Source organism: Microcaecilia unicolor, chromosome 1, assembly GCF_901765095.1.
Source record: "Microcaecilia unicolor chromosome 1, aMicUni1.1, whole genome shotgun sequence".
NCBI classification, from domain to species: Eukaryota; Metazoa; Chordata; class Amphibia; order Gymnophiona; family Siphonopidae; genus Microcaecilia; species Microcaecilia unicolor.
Genome location: NC_044031.1, coordinates 763,250,556 through 763,274,347, shown reverse-complemented (window position 1 = coordinate 763,274,347; position 23,792 = coordinate 763,250,556). Strand labels below are relative to the sequence as shown.

The 23,792-nt window shown below is 46.0% G+C and overlaps 1 protein-coding gene across 1 annotated transcript in view; it reads right to left on the bottom strand.

The window, feature by feature from the left end:
• The window catches only part of HACD3 (3-hydroxyacyl-CoA dehydratase 3), a 55,875-nt gene extending 32,504 nt beyond the window's left edge, over positions 1-23,371 (bottom strand). The window contains exons 1-6 of the mRNA XM_030189784.1: positions 23,078-23,371; positions 18,523-18,565; positions 16,060-16,133; positions 11,266-11,430; positions 8,281-8,332; positions 5,765-5,875 (exon numbers count right to left, since the gene is read on the bottom strand). Of these exons, the coding sequence (XP_030045644.1) occupies positions 5,765-5,875; positions 8,281-8,332; positions 11,266-11,430; positions 16,060-16,133; positions 18,523-18,565; positions 23,078-23,164 (532 nt within the window). The 5' untranslated portion in view covers positions 23,165-23,371. The remainder of the gene's footprint in view (positions 1-5,764; positions 5,876-8,280; positions 8,333-11,265; positions 11,431-16,059; positions 16,134-18,522; positions 18,566-23,077) is intronic.
• Positions 23,372-23,792: the final 421 nt, after the last annotated feature.

Sequence of the window (23,792 nt, the reverse complement as noted above, 5' to 3'; positions counted from 1 at the left end):
ACTTATGTACTTATGTACCAGACGGGCTTTGTCCATTCCCGCCAGACGTTCGATAACATTAGGAGAACACTACAGGTGCTCCAAGGGGCCCATATACTGAACTCCCAATTATGTATATTATCTTTGGACGCGGAAAAGGCCTTCGATAGAGTTAGCTGGCCTTTTCTCTTTGGGGTGCTCGAAAAGATGGGAATAGAGGGACAATTCTTAGAATGGGTACATCTCATCTACAAGACCCCAGTAGCGGCAGTGCGTGTCAATGGGACGCTGACACGCCCGTTTTCACTACAAAGAGGTACCAGACAGGGGTGTGCACTGTCGCCCTTACTCTTTGCATTGGTGATGGAGCCATTGGCTATTAAAATTCGTGGGAATGGAGAGATTAGGGGCCTTAGGGGTGGAGGTATAGAAACTAAGATACTTCTCTTTGCCGATGACATTTTACTGACACTACAAGATCCTCGGGTAGCTTTACCGGTGGTGGGAGAAGAGATACAAAAATACGGGGAGTTGTCGGGCTTTAAAATTAACTTTGACAAATCTGAAGCACTCGATATAAATATACCAAACTCTACTCTCGCCTTTTTGAAAAAACGATTTCCTTACAAATGGGCTAATAAATATATTAGGTATCTGGGGATAAACATACCCCGTCGGATAGAAGACTTATTTGAATATAACTTCCCTGGGAAGGTGCGAGAACTATTTCAGGAAATGGAGCGGTGGGAGGGATTGACAATATCCTGGGTAGGCAGAATTAATGCTATTAAAATGGTCATCCTTCCGAAATTGCTCTATCTGTTTATGGCGTTACCGATAGAGATACCAGATAGCTTTTTTCGTGGCTTGCAGGGTAGGGTTTTTTCCTTTATCTGGAGAAAGAGACCACCGAGGGTGAGGAGGGATACAATGTATCAACCCCGAGATAAAGGAGGGATGGGAGTCCCATCATTTTATGAGTATTATTGCGCGGCACACCTTAGATTACTAGCTAATTGGTACCAGAGTACTGAGAAATTATGGGTTAGTATAGAACAACATTGGTTGAGTCCATATCCACTTAAAGCAATTCTATGGTTGCCTACACGTACACTTAGGGAGGTAATTAAAGGAAGCCCTTGCTGAAAGTAGATGCGTTCTGGAAAGAACTGTTCCCTGATCTTGCTCCAAACAGTGGCCTTTGACTGTTTGGAGCAAGATCAGGGAACAGTTCTTTCCAGAACGCATCTACTTTCAGCACACTTACCTTAGATTTGCTCCCCAATTTGATATGGGCAGATATGATAGCATGTATAAAGAGTGGGAGGAATTGGGATTGTGTGAATTGGGACAAATGTGCAAGGAGGAGAGGATCCCCACATATCAGGAGTTATGTCAGGACTATGGGCTCTCCCCGCTACAGGCCTTTCACTACCACAGAGTGCAAACTTTTCTTAAACGAACTGCGGGTGAGGAACTGGAGTTAACAGAAACACAGCTGGAAAAGGGGATGACGGGTGGGGGTGGTCGAGGGAGTATTACTAGAATTTATGGAGCTCTGTTGGCAAAGGAGAACCCAGTGGAGCACTATACAAGAAAATGGGAATTAGAAATAGGAACAACATATGACCCCCCACAATGGGCACAGATGTTTAAATCATTACTTCGGGTATCGGTGTCCAGCAAGATGGTGGAAAATGGACATAAAATATTATATAGCTGGTACTATACACCCGCCCGTTTGGCTAAAATGTTCAGATTAAGTTCAGCAAGTTGTTGGCGAGAATGTGGGGAGGATGGGGATATGTTTCATGTTTGGTGGTCATGTACATATGCACAACGATACTGGGCAAGTATCATAGACTTTATCAGTTCAGTGACTGCCATACAATATCAACAGAAAATGGAATACTGTTTGCTACATCTTCGACCGCCCAAGGTACCACGGCATATACATCAATTTGCTACTCAGACATTTGTGGCGGGCAAACTAGTATTAGCAGCTGCATGGAGGAAGTTGAGACTACCGGACATATCCACAGTGTTGGAAAAACTGGAATATATTCATTTAATGTCTAAACTCACAGCTATGAGGTCAGGACGAATGGCTAAGTACCTAAAGACTTGGGACTCTTATACGGCCTGGAGAGAAATTTCTGTGCAATCCTAATGCCACATACTTAGCAAGGGGGGGAGGGGGGAGGGGGGAGGGAGGGGTGAGGGTGGGGAGGGGGGGGGAGTGTTGGGCGAAAAGCCAGAGAACAGATGATGGGTAACAAAGTGGAAATGGAGAGTATGTATGTGTATTAGAATGTTATATTTTGGAGAAAAATGATGTTTTAAACTGGTTTTGTACAATTTTGCAAAATATATAAATAAACGATTAAAAAAAAAAAAAAAAAAAAAAAGAAAAATATAGCCTAGGAAAGAACTCGAACAAATCGCTGTCATGGACAGTAACCTGAATATAATGTCAAACATAAAGAACGCAACCTAGGAACTATATTTGAATCTGCCCCACCTTAGTAGCCAGCCGCTCAGTCTAAGACCGGTCAACTTGCTTGATAAAATGTTTTCCTGATGAGCCGGACATGTAGATACTGGAAAGTAGAATTCTCTCTTCCATAAGAACTACTGCCACCACTACCAAAAGCTTGGTAACAGTGGGAGTGACTGTTGCGAGATACAACAGCAGTGCAAGAAAGCGAAAAAAACAAATGGTGTCCCAGAATCTCAAACCGGTAAGTTGCCATCAGATCCAAGGATATTAAAAAGAGTATGCCATATTCAAATGACTCCATAGAAAAAAACATGTGACATGGAGAACGCGGTACCTTGAAAACAAACACAATAGGCTGCTTGCAAAGTCAAAAGCTTGAAGATCCAAGAACCGCCAACAAACAAAATAGGAGGATTACAAATCCAAAATCCTGAGGGTCCAAGAGCCGCTGTAGATTGCCCCCTACCGCACTAGCAGTGCAGTGAGGACAGGAAGACTCTAGAAAGACGGCTGAAAGAAAGTTGACAAAGCTAGAGGCATAACCGTCTCGAAAAATCTGCAATGATTCCGCCTCAACTGTAGAAAGTGGAAACACGAATCCTGAACTACAAACTCCTACTTGTCTCTTACAGAGCTTGCAGTACCGTGATAGTGACAGGTAGCCGGTAAACATACGCGGAAACGAAACTGGACCAAGAGTAAGGAATAGCCTCCCCACTGAACAGAGAAAATATAGGCCCTTCTGAAAAAACAAGGGTCCTGAACTACCAAGCCTCACCTGATAAAGGTAGGTGCTAAACTATTGGCCACATAGAAGCAGATAGCGACATGCGCAAATAGTGTCATCCACATCTTACTTCCTCCCCTGAAACCAGAGAGGTGAGAATTGAACAAATTAAACATGTACCCATACAAAGTAAGTTATGAGAAAAAATATACATCCAACCAGTACAATCCATACCAGGCAGAAAAACTGCTGCAAGAAAATTCTCAGTGGTTTTTTTTTTTTTAAATCTGGTTACTGTTACCAATATTATGATGCCCAGTCCGCCTTCCAGTGGTGAACCCGGACCGCTCCTGATGAGCTGGGCACTTGCGTTATCCGGAATGCACACCTGCACCTGCCCCGTTTTTTTTTTTTTTTACAGCAAGTGCAGGCTACCTGAATTGCCACAAAAATCAGATACCTGACATGAGAAAAGGCAAAAATACTGTGAAAGAGGTCCTCACTGTGCGCTATCTACTCACACACAAAAATCAAACAGTCTGACCAAATACAAAAGCAAAAGATATCGACACCAAAACATACAGGTATCTCCTAAAGGGTGACCTGACATTAAGAACATAAGGGACAAGCAAAATATTATTATTATAATTATTATTAACATTTGTATAGCGGTACCAGATGCCCGCAGCGCAGAACACCTTACAAAGAAAGACAATCCCTGCTCCATAGAGCTTACATGAGTCTTTATGTAACATATAGTATAGAGGAGCAGCCATTGACCCTGGGCCAAAGAAGAAAAGACCTGAGGGAAATACCCATCTGCTGCAAATCCCCAGACTACCCCAGAAACAACATCTCCGTTTCCTTCTACACTCCCGAGAAAAACAAAACCGAACCGGAGAAACGCTGCCTCGTAAAGGAAACTGCAGCTGGAGGCAAACATGGCTACCTAGCGCGCCAAAAGTAAAAGAACGAGGATCAAAGAAGAAAAAACACGGAGGACATGAAAGGAGATGCGATCACAAACGAAGAAGCAGGAAATCGCTGCCGCTGGTAGAGGAAGAAAAAAGTTACCCTCCGGTGCCGAGCAAAAACATGCTTTAGCCTCTCCTCCGACGCTAATAGACAGCGCAGCACATCCTGAGCTTTTCAGACCGATCGGAGAAGAGCGGGCGCGTGCCGAAGCGGTTCGCCAGAAAACGAAGGAACATAATTGTGAAAATAAAAAAATCGCCCTTTAAAGTCTCAAACACTGAATTGTTCCCATCTTTTATTTATTTATTTATCTTTGCACAGCTGAACTAGAAAAGAAAAAACTCCTCAAGCATAATAAATCACAACTGAGCTGACTGCCAGGAAAAATCTGGGGAAAGAAAAAAGGGCTTCTTCTCGTAATTTCCTTCTATTTGTTTTAACTCTTTTAAAGTACAATCCCCAAAGAGAAATATTCTCTTAAGTTTCTTTCCCCCCCCCCCCCGAGTTAGAAAAGACAGTGCTGAAGAGAAGTAGAATAGCACAGAGCTGCCTGCTCGTTAACAGCCTGGGTATATACATTTTTTTTTTTTTTTTTTAACAGTTGAGCTTGCTCATTAAAATTGTGACTTTCTAGAGTGGCTGCCTCTCCCAAAGACATACACCTTTCTAAACAAAGGGTAGCCCTTCCCAGCTACATGTGGGAGATGGGGAGGAAGGGGGGAGGGACCCGGGGACACCCGAGTTTAACACCCCCAGAGGCTGTAAAAGAAAGGAAAAGAAATTCCTACCTGCCCAGCATCTAATAGAGAATTCCTAGGCACAGAAGAAGAGGTAGTATTATTGTTGTTGTAATTATGAACCTCTAAAAGAGAAAGAGAAAGAGAGAGACTAATGGGCTCGCTTCCTACCTGCTGGGAGACTGAGAAAATACTGAGGCTAAGGTCACATGACCAGGGCTCTTATTGGCTCTCTAGAGTCAGTTCTTTTCTCAGTCTCCACCTGCTGGAAGGCGAGCACAACCCATCAGTCCAATCCTGGTCCGGTCCGGAGGGACGCTAAGGAAGGAGGAGTTAGTGCCGTCATGTTTCTCTGTTTCTAAAGTGTATCATAATATTGCTATTACTATAATTTAATTTGCCTGTTCTCAAGTTTACCTCACTGTCCGACTTGTATATTACGCTGACATTTGGACACGTCATTATAGTTATATTGTTATTACAATGTAAGCTGCCTAAATCCAGCTACACCTGCTGTTCACCACCTTGGGTGGATCTCTTTAATTATACATTTATTAACCGTTCTATTCAAGATTCCTGATTTCTTGCTGTAAAGTCAGATAATCCTGCTCCATGACCCGAAAAGCTGCCTTCTCCATGCCAGTCTTATAGATGCGAGTGATTTTCTGGGAAACAAATGGCCTGTTTTATTGAGAACAGGGAGGGGCTAAGTGGTTCAGTTTGCTGATTTTTGTGGCAGGGGAACCCCAGGAGCTTCATGGTTCAAGTCTGTATTGCGTGACCTGACCCCGCTCTCCCCCCCCCCCCCCCCCCCCCCACAGTGTCATGTTGAGTCTGGTAACTTACCTTTTCCTAAGACAAACAGTCTGACTGTCATGTTCACAAAGATCCAGGAGAAGCCCAAAAACTGAACCAGGTTGTACATGAACAGGTATCCTCGCTTTAAGTTTACAAAAGCTGAAAGTCAATAACCAGAGAGACGTTTAAAGAAACTGCATAGCAAACCACCTGGATATTATAGCATAAGAGTGTTTCAGTTGTGCCAACAGTGCAGGATGTGAAGAAGGATTTACAAGTGAACTATCAACAGTCAGATGTCTTGGCAAAAACAAATAAGTGGGAACTGTAAGGAGAACAGGGAGACACCTCTATGTGAGCCCCACCCCCCTCTCCTTAGGACGACAAACCAGGAGGGGACAGATGTACCTGAAAAGAGGCATCACTGGGGAGGGAAAGGCAAACCAAGACACTAATGATAAGTGACATAGGAAGATGCTGCCATTTGCCTTAATGCAAGGGAAAGGCGTTGCTTAGTATATCTCCAAGCAGGAGGTGAAGGCCAAACAAAATCTGGCAAAAAACTTTCACAATGTAAAAGGTGGGTCACGTATTATTTCCTGAAACAGACACACTACCTTGTAAAACTGGGAACTCCGACATGTGTATTTACAAACAATTAAGAATGTCAAATGGAGGCTCACTGAAACCGAGCCGAAACTCCAGGTTTGGGTTTCGTCTGAAAATGCAGCTCCCCCTTCCCCCCACACTGGTAGGTCCTCCCTGTTGGTCTCCTCACCATGGTTTCATTGCTTATTTACTTTCCTATCGTACTGATGTACTTCCTTTCCAACTATTTTGTTTTTAAATTGTAAAACCGCTCAGTTCTGCTAGTCAGCTCGGGCGGTATATCAAGTTTTAATAAAAACTATAAACTCTTCGGGTTCACGAACGAACTCCACTTGTTCCTGCCCCCTGTGCGCTGCTCCAATGGAAATGGCTGCCCAGACTGACGCAGGAGGTCCCGGCAGCCATTTTGTGGTTTCCAAAATGGCTGCCAAGACTTCCCACAGCGGTCGTGAGGCTGCTGCAAGATGTTCTGGCAGCCATTTCCACTGGAGCAGTGCACGGGGCAGGAACGAGGGGCGGTTTGTTCCTGCCCCTGAAAAGACCACTAAACCAATAGGGACTTGCTAAGGTAGGCACAGGGAGGGCCTACCAGTGTTGGGCAGGGCAGGGGTAATTGCAGGGGGCCCCACTGCCTCTGCTGAGGGTGCATTTTTGTTTACAGTTTCAGTTTTTGCTGAAACAGAGCGGCCACATTTCGGTCACAGAGTTGGTTTCAGCAGAAACCAAAAATTCTGAGTTCGGTTGGGCTCTAACTTCAAAAGCACGGAAGAATGCAATTCTGGCCTTTTAAAGCTGCAAATATATGTAACGCTAAACTGCAGCGAGCGTTTAATTCCAGCACTGACAGTGGCATCTTTATATAACCCCCCCTCCCCAACTGATAAACAATCCCCCCCCCCCTAAAAGCAAGGCAATCGTGTACTTCCAGCAGCGTCCCTCCGATGCTATTTGTCCTTGTGCTGTCCGCAAGCAGCCCAGCTGGTTCTAGAAATACATTTAATTTTTTTTAAATTTTATTTATAATTTTCAATATATACATCTTATCAAAGAAGCATAAAAACAATTGCAATAATCAAAAACAGGAAAAGCTTACATTCTTGAGATAAACTAGTTATCTCATTGAATGAAATAATATTTCAAATATCGACCTCAAGATTGGAAATACCTAACTAGATCCAAGATACAAAATATCATTTACAAAGGAAATAGTATTTATCAGACGATTACACTCCCGAAAAACATTCTCTATCATCCAGTGTCCATAAGGGACCTGAAAGGTAACTTTAAAACCATACAAGAATGTAAGACCTTTGAAGTCAGAATGATTGAATATTTTAACACCCAACAGAAAGGACTTAACAAGGATCTGGGGTTCCTAGCCCATTATAAACCATAAAGCTGTATGTCTCTGTTGATCACCCTCCCCTCACCTATCCACACCCATCCTGTTAGAATATCAATGATATGCTTTGATGTCCCCATGCATACCTCCTACCCACCCCCCTCCTCCCACCCTGTCAGACTGTCATAGTAATGCTTGAATGTTTTCACTTATATACACTGTCAGCTAGCACATTTGCTTATTTCCGATCTGAGGAAGAAGGGCAACCTTCGAAAGCTAATCAAGAAATGTATTAAGTTATGTCCAATAAAAAAGGTATCATCTTATTTTCTTTTCCATGTTTTATTTTGTTTGATTTCTATTGATAACCTTAAGAGTGGACTAACACGGCTACCACACTCCTCTACATTAGGGACCTTAAACCTTAACAATAACATTCTCAGTCTCCTTAGAACATAAAAAACCCTCGAGTTGTTTTGGCTCTGTAAATTGATAACTATTCTGTTGGTAAAGAAATACATTTTAAAGACGGACCAGTACAACAAGAAGCATGATTTTGTGGTACAATCCTGCAATTCCACTGTAATCTATTTAACCAGTTTCAAAGACTTACGGTCTTTTGGAACTCGGGACTCCATCCTGACAGAATTTATCTTCTTGTCTGCCTGAAGCACAAGAAAACCAGTGTTAACCGATGCCGGTGTGGATAAAACAGCGCAGAGGTGCCATTAAACCCGTGCACCCCAGATACGAGATGCAATACTTAGGAAACATAGATGCGTACTTTCAAAGCACTTGCACTTACAAAGTTACGTGGCGGGGCATTTTCGATATAACGTCCGAGTCCGACTTTGGACGTTTTGCAAAAACAAAGGGAACACAGAGATCGACGTCAGACTCACAGAAACAGAAGCCTGCGCGGCCGCCTTGCTGATCTGGGACTTGACATGCCGCCTTTCTGTGGTTTTTGCAACCTACATTCGAAGTGGTTTACATAGTATATAGAGGTACTTATTTGTACCTGGGGCAGTGAAGGGTTAAGTAACTTGCCCAGGGTCACAAGGAGCTGCAGTGGGAATCAAGCCCAGTTTCCCAGGATCCAAGTCCGCTGCACTAAACACTAGGCTACTCCTCTTATGATGACACTTCAAAAGTTTCAAAACATTCACCAACCCTTACCAAATACAAGTGCTGAATCACAATATCCAAATATTGAAAAATAAATGAACACCTTCTTATCTTACATAGTAACATAGTAGATGACGGCAGAAAAAGACCTGCACGGTCCGTTCAGTCTGCCCAACAAGATAAACATATGCGTGGGATAAACATAAAGGAATCCTGATCAGAAGGAAAGGATCCTCAGGAGCTTAACCGAGATTGGATAGCAGAGCCGGTAGTGGGAGGCGGGGCAGACTTATATGGTCTGTGCCAGAGCCAGTGGTGGGAGGCGGGGCTGGAGGTTGGGAGGCAGGGATAGCGCTGGGCAGACTTATACGGTCTGTGCCAGAGCCGGTGGTGGGAGGCGGGGATAGTGCTGGGCAGACTTATACGATCTGTGCCGGGGCTGGTGGTTGGCCGGCAGGGCTAGTGCTGGGCAGACTTATACAGTCTGTGCCCTGAAGAGCACAGGTACAAATCAAAGTAAGGTATACACAAAAGTAGTACACATGAGTTGTCTTGTTGGGCAGACTGGATGGACCGTGCAGGTCTTTTTCTGCCGTCATCTACTATGTTACTATTTGTACCTGTCTTTTTCAGGGCACAGACCATATAAGTCTGCCCAGCACTATCCCCACCCCGCCTCCCACCACCGGCTCTGGCACAGACCGTATAAGTCTGCCCAGCACTATCCCCGCCTCCCAACCACCAGCCCCGCCTCCCACCACCGGCTAAGCTTCTGGGGATCCCTTCCTTCTGAGCAGGATTATCTTGTAGCAGGACTGCTCAGCACCCACAATAAAGGTGTTTCGGCTACTCACTCAGCCTGCTTCTGGGGCTCATATAGTGATGCCAAAATGACTCTCTCTCCTCTTCAGAGGCGTTTCACCACAATTCTAGAGTGCTGGCCAGTCCTGTTACAAGATAAATGGGAGTGATCAAAGTCCACTGCTCTACTCCTCCACACCAAACCTCAGCTACCACAAGGTAAAGTCCTGTGTTAAGCTGTGATAATTGCTAATTTTACTGTGGTTTAGTAAAAGGGCCTCATAGTTCGTAAAAGGAAAACTAGCTAACTACCACAATTTCATTACTTTCATATTCATAGATGCATGGGGGATGGGGTAACACTGTAATCATTCCCTCAGGTGATGTACCGTCTCACCTATTCAAACAATTAAAATTCAATGCAAAGTGCTGCACTTAGGGAGTAGAAATCCAAGGGAGGCGTATGTGTTAGGCGGGGAGAGCCTGATAGACACGGACGGGGAGAGGGATCTTGGGGTGATACTATCTGAGGACCTGAAGGCGATGAAACAGTGCGACAAGGCGGTGGCCGTAGCTAGAAGATTGCTGGGCTGTATAGAGAGAGGAGTGACCAGCAGAAGAAAGGAGGTTTTAATGCCCCTGTATAAGACATTGGTGAGGCCCCACCTGGAGTATTGTGTTCAGTTTTGGAGGCCGTACCTTGCAAAGGATGTTAAAAAAATGGAAGCGGTGCAAAGAAAAGCTACGAGGATGGTATGGGAGTTGCGTTCCAAGACGTATGAAGAGAGACTTGCTGACCTGAACATGTATACCCTGGAGGAAAGGAGGAACAGGGGTGATATGATACAGACGTTCAAATATTTGAAAGGTATTAATCCACAAACGAATCTTTTCCGGAGATGGGAAGGCGGTAGAACGAGAGGACATGAAATGAGATTGAAGGGGGGCAGACTCAGGAAAGATGTCAGGAAGTATTTCTTCACGGAGAGAGTAGTGGATGCTTGGAATGCCCTCCCGTGGGAGGTGGTTGAGATGAAAACGGTAACGGAATTCAAACATGCGTGGGATAGGCATAAAGGAATCCTGTGCAGAAGGAATGGATCCACAGAAGCTTAGCTGAAATTGGGTGGCGGGGGGAAGAGGGGTTGGTGGTTGAGAGGCTAGGATAGGGGAGGGCAGACTTATACGGGGTCTGTGCCAGAGCCGGTGATGGGAGGCGGGAAATACTGCTGGACAGACTTATACGGTCTGTGCCCTGAAAAAGACAGGTACAAATCAAAGTAAGGTATACACATATGAGTTTATCGTGGGCAGACTAGATGGACCGTGCAGGTCTTTTTCTGCCGTCATCTACTATGTTACTAGTGACCTCTCATGTGTAATATTAGCCAAAGACAGAAATGGGGGAGATAGATCTTAAACGTTAGCTGTGTAATATGTTGTACACATCTGTAATCTGCTTCGAACGTTCCACTTTAGCCCAAGGAGGCAGTATTCAAATTTTATAATTAAATAAGTGTATTCTTTCATGTTAAATGAGCTGTAGGAAACGCATCCAGAACACTGGAAACTACAGGAACCATCTCTCGTTACAACGCACTACAAAGGATCAGTGCCCTCGGCCTGCCTCCCCCTCCCCCTCCCCAAGAACTCTGCCCTCCAAACTAACCTTTGCGTTGAGCTCCATTTCAGCATCAGATTCATCCAGCCAGCGATCAAAGTCCGGCGCTAGAAAGACAGGCCGCTTCTCTTGTTTGGTCAGTCTGTCCCACCACCTGCTCACCTCCTTCTGTACTGTAATGCAGACTTGTCTTTCTGTCACTTTGTACACCGGCTGAAAAACACACACAAAAGACTTCCACATCAGATGACACAGTTCTACTAGAGCGGTGCAATGTTAACCTTGCAGGGACAATGTTGGAGACAAAAACCAGGCAAAAAAAAAAAACAGCACAAAGGGCCTTTAAAACAAAAGGGACACAAAACATATGTTGAAAAACTTTTTAATGATCAAATTTGATTGAAGGAAGACCCGACATGGGCCGTGTTTCGGTGCTACCGCACCTGCGTCAGTTATTGAGCACGCGCTGGATGGTGGCGGGGAGGGCGGATTGCGTCATGAAGGAATACATTTATAGACAACTTTTGTGGTGCCAGCAGGGTTCCCACGCCTGTTGGTCAACATTTTACAGGACCAGGACACTGTACCAGTGATTTCACAGTGAGAATCCTCAAAGGTAACTTTAAAACCATACAAGAACGTAAGACCTTTGAAGTCAGAATGATTGAATATTTTAACACCCAACAGAAAGGACTTAACAAGGATCTGGGGTTCCTAGCCCATTATAAACCATAAAGCTGTATGTCTCTGTTGATCACCCTCCCCTCACCTATCCACACCCATCCTATTAGAATATCAATGATATGCTTTGATGTCCCCATGCATACTTCCTACCCACCCCCCTCCTCCCACCCTGTCAGACTGTCATAGTAATGCTTGAATACACTGTCAGCTAGCACATTTGCTTATTTCCGATCTGAGGAAGAAGGGCAACCTTCGAAAGCTAATCAAGAAATGTATTAAGTTATGTCCAATAAAAAAGGTATCATCTTATTTTCTTTTCCATGTTTTATTTTGTTTGATTTCTATTGATAGACAACTTTGAAATTCAACAGATGTTCTGAATATTGTCTGTATAAGCCTCCCTGTCATTGGCGTGACCCTTGACGCAGGTGCGGTAGCACCGAAACACGGCCCGTGTCGGGTCTTCCTTCAATCAAATTTGATCATTAAAAAGTTTTTCAACATAGGATTGGCTTGTGCATGAATAGGCTCATCACCCCCCCCCCCCCCCCCAAAAAAAAAAAAAAAAAAACTTTCCTCCCATCTGGGCTTGGACACTCTGGACCCAGTCACTTAGCACAGGGAAGCCCCTGACCAGAGAAAGGTTCAGATTACTAGCGTTCTGAGTTTATCTTGTTGGGTAGACTAGATGGACCATGCAGGTCTTTTTCTGCCGTCATCTACTATAATAAAACTCACCCTCAACGTTCTGAGAACACTGATGTCAGTGAAGCCAAGCCCTGACTTCCTTCAAAAAGGTTCGAAGGTTCATGGTGGTGAAGCCACCAAAATCGGTCCGGGCCCCGCCCTCGAGGGTGGAGCAATGGCAGAACAACGAAGGGGTTGGCAGGGAGGGAGGCGGGGGTGGGTGGGAAATCGCTCCGGGCCCCACCCTCGCGTCTAACGTCATGACGTTGGGGGCGGAGCAATGCCAGAACAACGAAGGGGTTGGCCAGGGAGGGAGGGAGGGGGGGTGTTGGCGACGAAAACCTTGCTAGCGCCCGTTTCATTTGCTCTGAAACAGGCCTCTTTTACTAGTGTTACTATAAGTTTTGCGTCCCTTTTGTTTTTAAAGGCCCTTTGTGCTGTTTTTTTTGCTTGGACTTCGTTTGTGCTCAGTTCCCTCTCTTTGTTACACTATGGAGACAAAACCAGGCCACATCCCTCCCATAAAAAACAGGGCAGCTCAGCTGAAGCTCAGCATAGTTTTCTTCCTAGAGAATTTCCTTTTTATCAGGGGAAGAATTTGGTTTTTAGTTATTTAACTAAACTCCTATGCCAGGCTCCAGGGCTCTTGGGTCAGACAGTCTATAAAATGAAAAAAAAAAAAAAAAGAAAAGAAAATTAAAGATACTTTATCTCCGATATGGCAGGTGATGCTGTGGCCTCTTGGCAGATAGGCGTTCCATTCCCAGCTCTGGTTGGTAAAACTGTTGCAAGCCTGTGGCATGTGCATGAAAAAGCCATCACCCCACAGGTTTCAAATTTCCCAAGCTCTACAAGAAAAAAACATCTGTCCAGTAACATCTGGATCGTGAATGACAAATACTGATTTTATGATCCACCGCCAGGAGGGATATTAGACAAGGTAGAAGCATTCAGGTTTATTTTTTTTTTAAACACCAGCCGTGGTATTTAAATATATTTCACAAACTCAGCATCATTATCTGAATAGCGAGTGGAACACTGGCTCTACGGACTGTAGAATTAACAGCTATTATCTGAATTGCTATGAGGTTAAATTTAGGAGACCATTTTGCTGGCCTCAGTTAATCTGCCAAGTTAGGCAGACTGCCCTCACTCCAAGGTAGTCTAAGACTTTCAGTGGAACTATCCGAACAGTGCTGTGGAAAATTCAGAGATAGGGCTACCCCTCTCCAAAAAAAGTGCTTAATGGAAAAAGTAGTGATGTAACAAGCATGGCACAGGGTGGATACAGAGGACACTGAGTGACAAAAGCCTAACCAGAAAGTACATAAGAACATAAGAATAGCCATACTGGGTCAGACCAATGGTCCATCTAGCCCAGTATCCTGTTTTCCAAACAGTGGCCAAGTCACGTCACAACTACCTGGCAGAAACCCAAATCGTGGCAACATTCCATGCTACAAATCCCAGGGCAAGCAGTTGCTTCTCATGTCTGTGTCAATTTGCAGACTATGGACTTTTCCTCCAGGAATTTGTCCAAACCTTTTTTAAACCCAGATACGCTAACTGCTGTTACTACATCCTCCGGCAAAGAGTTCCAGAGCTTAACTATTCGTTGAGTGAAAAAAATTTCCTCCTATTTGTTTTGAGTGTCTCCTAGTCTTTGTACTTTTGGAACAAGTAAAAAAAATAAATTTACTTCTACTCATTCTACACCACTCAAGATTTTGTAGACCTCAATATCTCCCCTCATCTGTCTCTTTTCCAAGCTGAAGAGCCCTAACCTGTTTAGCCTTTCCTCATACGAGAGGAGTTCCATCCCCTTTATCATTTTGGTCACCCTTCTTTGAACTTTTTCTAATTCCGCTATATCTTTTTTGAGATACGGCGACCAGAACTGAACGCAATACTCAAGGTGCGGTCACACTATGGAGCAAAGGGCATTATAGTATTTTCAGTCTTATTCACCATCCCTTTCCTAATAATCCCTAGCATCCTGTTTGCTTTTTTGGCCGCCGAACGCTGAGCAGATTTCGGCATATTTTCTACAATGACACCCAGATCTTTTTCTTGAGCGCTGACCCTCAAGGTGGACCCTAGCATCAGGTAACAATGATTCGGATTATTCTTTCCAATGTGCATCGCCTTGCATTTGTCCACATTAAATTTCATCTGCCATTTGGATGCCCCGTCTTCCAATTTCCTAAGGTCTTCCTGCAATATTTCACAGTCCACTCATGGTTTAACAACCTTGAATAGTTTTGTATCATCTGCAAATTTAAATCACCTCACTTGTCGTTCCAATTTCCATAAATAGCACCGGTTCCAGTGCATACCCCTGCGGCACTCCACTGTTCACCCGCCTCCATAGATTGAAATGACCATTTAACCCTACCCTCTGTTTTCTGTCCAATAACCAGAACCTTGCCTCCTAATCCCATGACTCTCTAATTTTCTTAGGAGGAGGGGACTTTTCTACAATGTACCTGTAGGTCTCATCTATGTACATCTCTATCTCCCTCAGCTCCTCCAAGTCTGGTACTCTGGACTCAAGTCTTTGAGAGCTAGGAGCTCTTTGCATCGGGCACATACATATAACCGCTCACCAACTTGGGAGATAATCATACATGTGACACTCAGTGCAAAGGACTGGACAGAACCCCTCTCGCTACTGGACTGCTGTCTCCAGCTTAGTAATTTTGAGTTTTTCAATAATTTAAAACTTGTTAAGACATTAAGGATATTAGTAGATTAAAAAAAAAAAAAAAAAGTCTTTAGCTTATATGGTACAATGTGTGATTTATTTAGTGTTTTCTTCTTAGAAAGTAATGAAACGTAATTAAAACTCTGTAAGAGCACTCTTCCCATGTACAGTTGCACAGGGACAGAAATCTTACCTGTCCCTGGCCATCCCTGCTGGAATCTTACCCGTCCCCACCCATCCCCGCAAGAATTTAATGGTTCCGGTCGGCTCTCTCAGTCTCTCTCTGGGTTCAAGCCACAGCACTGCAGGCAAGGAAGGAACGGAAGTTGGAACTTGGAGCACTCTGGTGCGTACATGTAAGACTTTGTCTCCGATTCACTGGCAAGAAAGCAGAAAAAGCAGCATCCTCGGAGCAGAGAGGCTGCTGAGATGCTAAAATGATGGGATGTGGATCACGTCAAGGGCAGGTTAACCTCATCCGAGATTTATATCCTGCCTGGAGGACTGGAGATCTGCCGATATATTACGTACATCCATTCCAACACTGCTGGGAGAGAATTGTGTTTGTATTTCTCTGGGTCTCTTCCTAGAAGCAGAGACAATTGAAGACAACCAAGAGGGGCAACGAGGTGGGGAGGTTTCTGGCTTCCTTTCAACCCAGCTGCCATATTTTTCTTTACTATTAGAAGGAGCTCAAGAAAAAGACGGAAGACATGCAGAAAGGACGTGAAAAAAAGGAGTTCAGCAACAACCAGCGAAATCCTTACCTGTGACTTCACCTGCTCTAGGAACTCCAGGTGGAACTCATAGACGTTGTCACCTTTCGCACCATGACCCCGGGCTGCAAGAAACAGAAAAGGAACAGTGAAAGAGGGCCCATCCTCCGTTTTTGTACTGTGAATTGTGCTGTCGGACAAGTGAAGGCAGGTGACCAGTTGCTCAATGGAACCAGGCAACAAACATTTATTTGAGGGGATTTATTAACCGCCTTTAAGAAGAGATTCACCCAAGGCGGTGTACAGTAGGTACAGGTTAACATAAAACTTACAATTTTGTTAACAGAACAACAATACTAAAATAACCAAGAATAAACACAAATACGATAAAAGAGGTAAACTTGAAAACAGTAAATTGATACCTAATAATAGAACTACCGTGAAACAGTATCAAAAATGGATTACAGGTCGCATTCCCTGGTCTTCCCTCATGACCGATTTGATCTACCCATCCCACCAGTGGACTCCTTCCGTTACTTGGGGAGGACCAGGAGCCGGGCTAATAATCAAAAAGTCTCACCCTATGCTTGGAATAAACTTCCTGAGCCCTTACGCCAAGCCCCCTCCCTACCCATCTTCAAATCCTTGCTCAAAGCCCACCTCTTCAATGTTGCTTTCGGCACCTAACCTTTATACATTGTAAGGAGGTTGGAGGGTCTAAGCAGCTCAGGAGGAGGTATGGGGCCAGACTACATTCCCCACAAGGCCCTGAGAGAAGGGATCGGGGTGGTAGGTCCCAAAACCCGGTATGGCCCCCACGTGGAAGGGAGGGGGAAAAGGACTGGAAAGAGCAGCTGCTATGGCAGGCGAGGGCCAGAAGGGGGAGCAGGGATGACAAAGCTCAATACCCTTGGGTTAGAAATCAATACAAGATTCCTTCCACCTGGGAGGGGGAGGAGGTCTCCAACCAACAGCCTAGCAGAGAAGCAGAGTTAATGGAGTGCTTGGAGGAAGGAGAGTCTGGGGGGACCAGCACACCAGGTTTGGAGGAGCCGGTGGACATGGACTGTAATTGTACTTTGGGGCAGAGTTGCAGGGACTGAAGGCAGTGGGTGGTCACAGGAGTCAATTAGCTGTGTTGTGGGCGGTGTACTGCCATTCTGCAACCAACCACCCAAGCGGAAAGACTTTTAAAACTGAAACCCAGGCTGTTGAACTGGGGGAGAACTTGGATTTAAAGGGAAGTTTTTTTTTCTTGTTGCTTTATTTGGGAAACTGACTGGGACTTTAACCCCTTGAACTGAGATTTTGTGGAGGAGGGGAAATAAACTGTTTGGAACTAAAAGCTGTGTTATCTGGAAGGACTGTTTGTGGACTGCTGAAGGGAGCCTACCACCCCCTGAAGGTTTGCTACCGGGATTACAGATATTACAACGTATTCAGGTAATCTAGACTGCCCCTATTTGACTGACTGTACATTTGTCCTTTAGATTGTAAACTCCTTGAGCAGGGACTGTCCTTCTATGTTAAACTGTACAGCGCTGCGTAACCCTAGTAGCGCCAGCAGTAAAGTGGTAAAGTCTCAAGCGTTAACCAGGCGGCAATGACCTATGCGCGTCAAATGCCACTTGACGCACGTCCGATATTTTTCGGCCATGCGTATAAAATGAAATCACTGCAAGAGCCATGTGGTAGCTCCATTTTGGCGCATGTTGGGCGCACGTAGACGCTTACGCAGCTTAGTAAAAGGGTCCCTAAGTTCTTAAAGACGGGTGTGAATCAAAAAAGGGGCTTCCTTTGTTTGATTCTCCTACAGTTAAAAGAATAAAATTCTTTGGAACTGTGCTTTGGTTTTGAATTTGTGATCTGCTGCTGTTTTCATCTGAAAGAAACTGATGTTATTTTGTAACCAGGGGCGTAGCCAGACAGCGGCGGGAGGGGAGTCCAGAGCCCGAGGTGAGGGGGCACATTTTAGCCCCCCCCCCCCCCCCCCCCGCCATTGCTGACTTTGCCCCCCCCCCCCCCCCCCCCCCCCCCCCGGCCGCCAACCCTCTCGACCCCCCTCCCGCCGCCAACCCACCGTTGCCTACCTTTGCCGGCGGGGGATCCCAATCCCCGCCAGCCGAGGTCTTCGTCTTCTCGCAAAAGGCTTCTTTCTGTTTCTGACATGAACGTCAGAAACAGAAGAAAGCCTTTTGCGAGAAGAAGAGGACCTCGGCTGGCGGGGGTTGGGGTCCCCCGCCAGCAAAGGCAGGTGACGGCGGGTTGGCGGCGGGAGAGGGGGTCGGGCGGGTCGTCTGCAGGGGGGTCCAGGGCCAAATCTACAGGGGCCCAGGCCCCCCCTAGCTACGCCACTGTTTGTAACTATTTCTCCTGCCCATCAAATAAGTTTATCCAGTCTCATTCAGTGGCATCACACAGACCTACATGGCAAAATGCCCAGCAGTAACCTGGCCGCTGCTCTAGCAAGTCCCGAACTGGGCAATAGGTCAGTATTTAGGTGCCTGTACTCACCTCTGAAACGAAGAGCATTTCTGGTAATGCTGATCTCAGGTGTCTGAAAGGAAGGAAAGAAACAGGAGATTAAGAGCAGTGGCAGAATGTCTTGAAGCCCTGGCAAACCCCCCCCCCCCCATCTATCTACTTATTTCTAAAGCGCTACTAGACGTACGCAGCGCTGTACACTTGAACATGAAGAGACAGTCCCTGCTCAACAGAGCTTACAATCTAATTAAGACAAACAGGACAAACAAGAGATAAGGGAATATTAAAGTAAGGATGATAAAATAAGGGTTCTGAACAAGTGAACAAGGGTTAGGAGTTAAAAGCAGCATCAAAAAGGTGGGCTTTTAGCTTAGATTTGAAGACGGCCAGAGATGGAGCTTGACGTATTCCAGGCATATGGTGCAGCAAGATAAAAGGAACGGAGTCTGGAGTTAGCAATGGAGGAGAAGGATGCAGAAAAGAGAGATTTACCCAGTGAACAGAGTTCCCGGGGAGGAATGTAGGGAGAGATGAGAGTGGAGAGGTACTGAGGAGCTGCAGAGTGAATGCACTTGTAGGTCAATAAGAGGAGTTTGAACTGTATGCGGAAATGGATAGGAAGCCAGTGAAGTGACTTGAGGAGAGGGCTAATATGAGCATAACGACCCTGGCGGAATATTAGTCGTGCAGCAGAATTTTGAACAGATTGAAGAGGAGAGAGATGGCTAAGTGGGAGACCTGTGAGAAGCAAGTTGCAATAGTCTAAGTGAGAGGAGATAAGAGTGTAGATGAGGGTTCTGGTACTGTGCTCAGAAAGGAAAAGGCAAATTTTGGTGATATTATAGAGAAAGAAACGACAGGTTTTAGCAGTCTGTTGAATATGTGCAGAGAAGGAGAGGGAGGAGTCGAAGATGACCCCGAGGTTACAAGCTGATCATATGGCATTTCAAAATGGAGAGTAGCCAAGGATAAAAGGAGAAGAATCCAGTCTACCGTGAACCTGTCAACAGTTGTACACTTGGAAGCGAATGGCTTGGCCCAGGGTTTCAGCCGTCTACAACTGTATCTCAAAGCTACCCTTCCCTCTCTTCTCAAACTGCTCCACGGTTTATTCTTGTGTTTAACTGGAACACAGTGGGGAGTACGGCCAAACTCACAAGACAGTCGAGTGTTCAGAGGCCGATTCCATTTTCTTTCTTTGGGGCTGTCAGTTTGGCACGGACAAACGTCTACAACCAGAACACCCCACAAACACTTTGGACACTGGCCTAAGACAGCTGACAGGTTTCACTTATGTGGCTGCATAATGACACTATCAGAGAAGTCCAGCTGTTCTGTGCATGTTCTCTCATCTTCGGGAAAAGGAAAACTATATCTGAGGATGAATTTCTTCTGACTGATGTCTCAGCGTCTGCAGATCTGTTTTCACAATAAATCTGCTTTAAAAATATCTTTTGCTAAAAAGAGAAATGTTTGTCCCTGTCTCCCTCCAGCTGCTTTTTGGTGATAAGTCTTTTTCTTCCTAAACCCTGAGTTAAGCAGCATCCGTTCCCCTTCTCCTGGGGCCTTCATCCAGCTATTTCCATCTCTAGACTCTAGAAAGGACGTATAAATCAGAACGGAGACAGTGACAGTTACAATTCTTATATTCTGCTGTTACCAGATATAGTTCAAAGAGGATTACAGTGGTTCCCAAACCTGGTCCTGGAGGTATGAGAGAGATTTGCATGCAGTGGAAGGGATGCATTCAAAAATATCTTTCATGGATATTCATTGTGGATATCCTGAAAATCTGACCGGCTGGGGTGCCTCCAGGACCAAGCTTGGGAACCGCTACATTAAGAGTTCTAGGTCATACATCTCAAATTTTCCAGAAAAAGAATAATTTAATTAATTAACAATACCCAAAACATAGTTTTGGAATAAATAAGTTTTGATCGTTTTCTTAAAACAATCAGAACCAGTGACCCCCTTTAAATGCTGCTAAATCCCCAGTGACCCCCTTTATTTGCAGCTAAAGCCCCAGTGACCCCCTTTTTTCTGCAGGTAAAGCCCAGGTGACCCCTTTACCCATAAGTAAAGCCCCAGTGACCCCCTTTATCTGCAGGTAGAGCCCAGGTGACCCCTTTACCCATAAGTAAAGCCCCAGTGACCCCCTTTAAATGCAGGTAAACCCCAGTGACCCCCCTTTTTCTGCAGGTAAAGCCCAGGTGACCGCTTTACCCGTAAGTAAAGCCCCAGTGACCCCCTTTATCTGCAGCTAAAGCCCCAGTGACCCCCTTTAAATGCAGGTAAACCCCAGTGACCCCCCTTTTTCTGCAGGTAAAGCCCAGGTGACCCCTTTACCCGAAGGTAAACCTCAGTGACCCCCTTTATCTGCAGGTAGAGCCCAGGTGACCCCCTTTAAATGCAGGTAAACCCGTGACCCCCCTTTTTCTGCAGGTAAAGCCCAGGTGACCCCTTTACCCGTAGGTAAACCTCAGTGACCCCCTTGAAATGCTAAATCCCCCCCCCAGTGACCCCTTTAAATGCTGCTAAATCTCCAGTGACCCCCTTTATTTGCAGCTAAAGCCCCAGTGACCCCCTTTAAATGCAGGTAAACCCCAGTGACCCCCCTTTTCTGCAGGTAAAGCCCAGGTGACCCCTTTACCCGTAGGTAAACCTCAGTGACCCCCTTTAAATGCTAAATTCCCCCCCAGTGACCCCCTTTAAATGCTGCTAAATCCCCAGTGACCCCCTTTATTTGCAGCTAAAGCCCCAGTGACCTCCCTTTAAATGCAGCTAAAGCCCCAGTGACCCCCTTTAAATGCAGGTAAACCCCAGTGACCCCCCCTTTTTCTGCAGGTAAAGCCCAGGTGACCCCTTTACCCGAAGGTAAACCTCAGTGACCCCATTTAAATGCTAAATCCCCCCCAGTGACCCCCTTTAAGTGCTGCTAAATCCCCAGTGACCCCCTTTATTTGCAGCTAAAGCCCCAGTGACCCCCTTTAAATGCAGGTAAATCCCCTCCCCAGTGACCCCCTTTATCTGCAAGTAAATCCCCAGTAACCCCCTTTAAATGCAGGTAAATCCCCAGTGACCCCCTTTAAATGCTGCTAAATCTCCAGTGACCCCCTTTATTTGCAGCTAAAGCCCCAGTGACCCCCTTTAAATGCAGATAAAGCCCAGGTGACCCCTTTACCCGTAGGTAAACCTCAGTGACTCCCTTTAAATGCTAAATTCCCCCCCAGTGACCCCCTTTAAATGCTGCTAAATCCCCAGTGACCCCCTTTATTTGCAGCTAAAGCCCCAGTGACCTCCCTTTAAATGCTGCTAAAGCCCCAGTGACCCCCTTTTTCTGCAGCTAAAGCCCCAATGACCCCCCTTTAAATGCAAGTAAATCCCCAATGACCCCCCTTTAAATGCAGCTAAAGCCCCAGTGACCTCCCTTTAAATGCAGGTAAATCCCCAATGACCCCCCTTTAAATGCAAGTAAATCCCCAATGACCCCCCTTTAAATGCAGCTAAAGCCCCAGTGACCTCCCTTTAAATGCAGGTAAATCCCCAATGACCCCCCTTTAAATGCAGGTAAATCCCCAATGACCCCCCTTTAAATGCAAGTAAATCCCCAATGACCCCCCTTTAAATGCAGGTAAATCCCCAATGACCCCCCTTTAAATGCAGCTAAAGCCCCAGTGACCTCCCTTTAAATGCAGCTAAAGCCCCTATGACCCCCCTTTAAATGCAGGTAAATCCCCAGTGACCCCCCTTTAAATGCAAGTAAATCCCCAATGACCCCCCTTTAAATGCAGCTAAAGCCCCAGTGACCTCCCTTTAAATGCAGGTAAATCCCCAATGACCCCCCTTTAAATGCAGGTAAATCCCCAGTGACCCCCCTTTAAATGCTGCTAAATCCCCAGTGACCCCCTTTATTTGCAGCTAAAGCCCCAGTGACCTCCCTTTAAATGCAGCTAAAGCCCCAGTGACCCCCTTTATTTGCAGCTAAAGCCCCAGTGACCCCCCTTTAAATGCAGGTAAATCCCCAGTGACCCCCCTTTAAATGCAAGTAAATCCCCAGTGACCCCCCTTTAAATGCAGCTAAAGCCCCAGTGACCTCCCTTTAAATGCAGGTAAATCCCCAATGACCCCCCTTTAAATGCAGGTAAATCCCCAGTGACCCCCCTTTAAATGCTGCTAAATCCCCAGTGACCCCCTTTAAATGCAGCTAAAGTCCCTGTGACCTCCGTTTAAATGCAGCTAAAGCCCCAGTGACCTCCCTTTAAATGCTAAATCCCCAGTGACCCCCTTTATTTGCAGCTAAAGCCCCAGTGACCCCCCTTTAAATGCAGCTAAAGCCCCAGTGACCCCCCTTTAAATGCAAGTAAATCCCCAATGACCCCCCTTTAAATGCAGCTAAAGCCCCAGTGACCTCCCTTTAAATGCAGGTAAATCCCCAATGACCCCCCTTTAAATGCAGGTAAATCCCCAGTGACCCCCTTTAAATGCTGCTAAATCCCCAGTGACCCCCTTTAAATGCTGCTAAATCCTCAGTGACCGCCCTTTAAATGCAGGTAAAGTCCCCCCTCCCCCCCAGTGACCCCTTTACCTTCACATCACTGAGTCCCACTCGTAGGTAAATCTCCCTGTGTCGCTGCGCCCAATAAACCTGCGGAGTCAGGATCTGTTTCTCCATTTCCGGACCTGGTGGCGACCGGCCTCGGTATCAGAACCACCTCCTCACGTTCTGCGGTCCGAGCTGAGCTGCTTCCACCACGCGCTGGCTACCGTCACTCACCCCGTAGCTCCAGCCTGAGCCTAGAGAGCGAGCTGCACATGCGCCGTCTCGCGACCCTGACCGGCTCGAGCTGGGGCTGCCGGGCCCATCCCGGCTGGTTCGCGACTGCGACTGCGCCTGCGCGAAGCCTCGAGCTGAGTCAGCTGACTGGCGGAACAGCGTTGTGGAGGTGGAGAGTGCGTGCGTGCGTGCGTGCACGCGGGTCTGATCATGACCTGAGCCTCCTGCTTGTCACCAGGATGCAGGATTCTAGCGGTTTTGCTTGTGTTGACACAGTACTAAATAGAATTCAAAGAAAAGGGGGCGGGGCTGCTGAGTTCAGTTTCTTAGGGTAAAGTAACATAGTAGATGACGGCAGAAAAAGACCTGCACGGTCCATCCAGTCTGCCCAACAAGATAACTCATATGTGCTGCTTTTTGTGTATACCCTACTTTGATTTGTACCTGTGCTCTATCCCCGCCTCCCAACCACCAGCCCCGCCTCCCGATCTTGACTAAGCTCATGAGGATCCCTTCCTTCTGAACA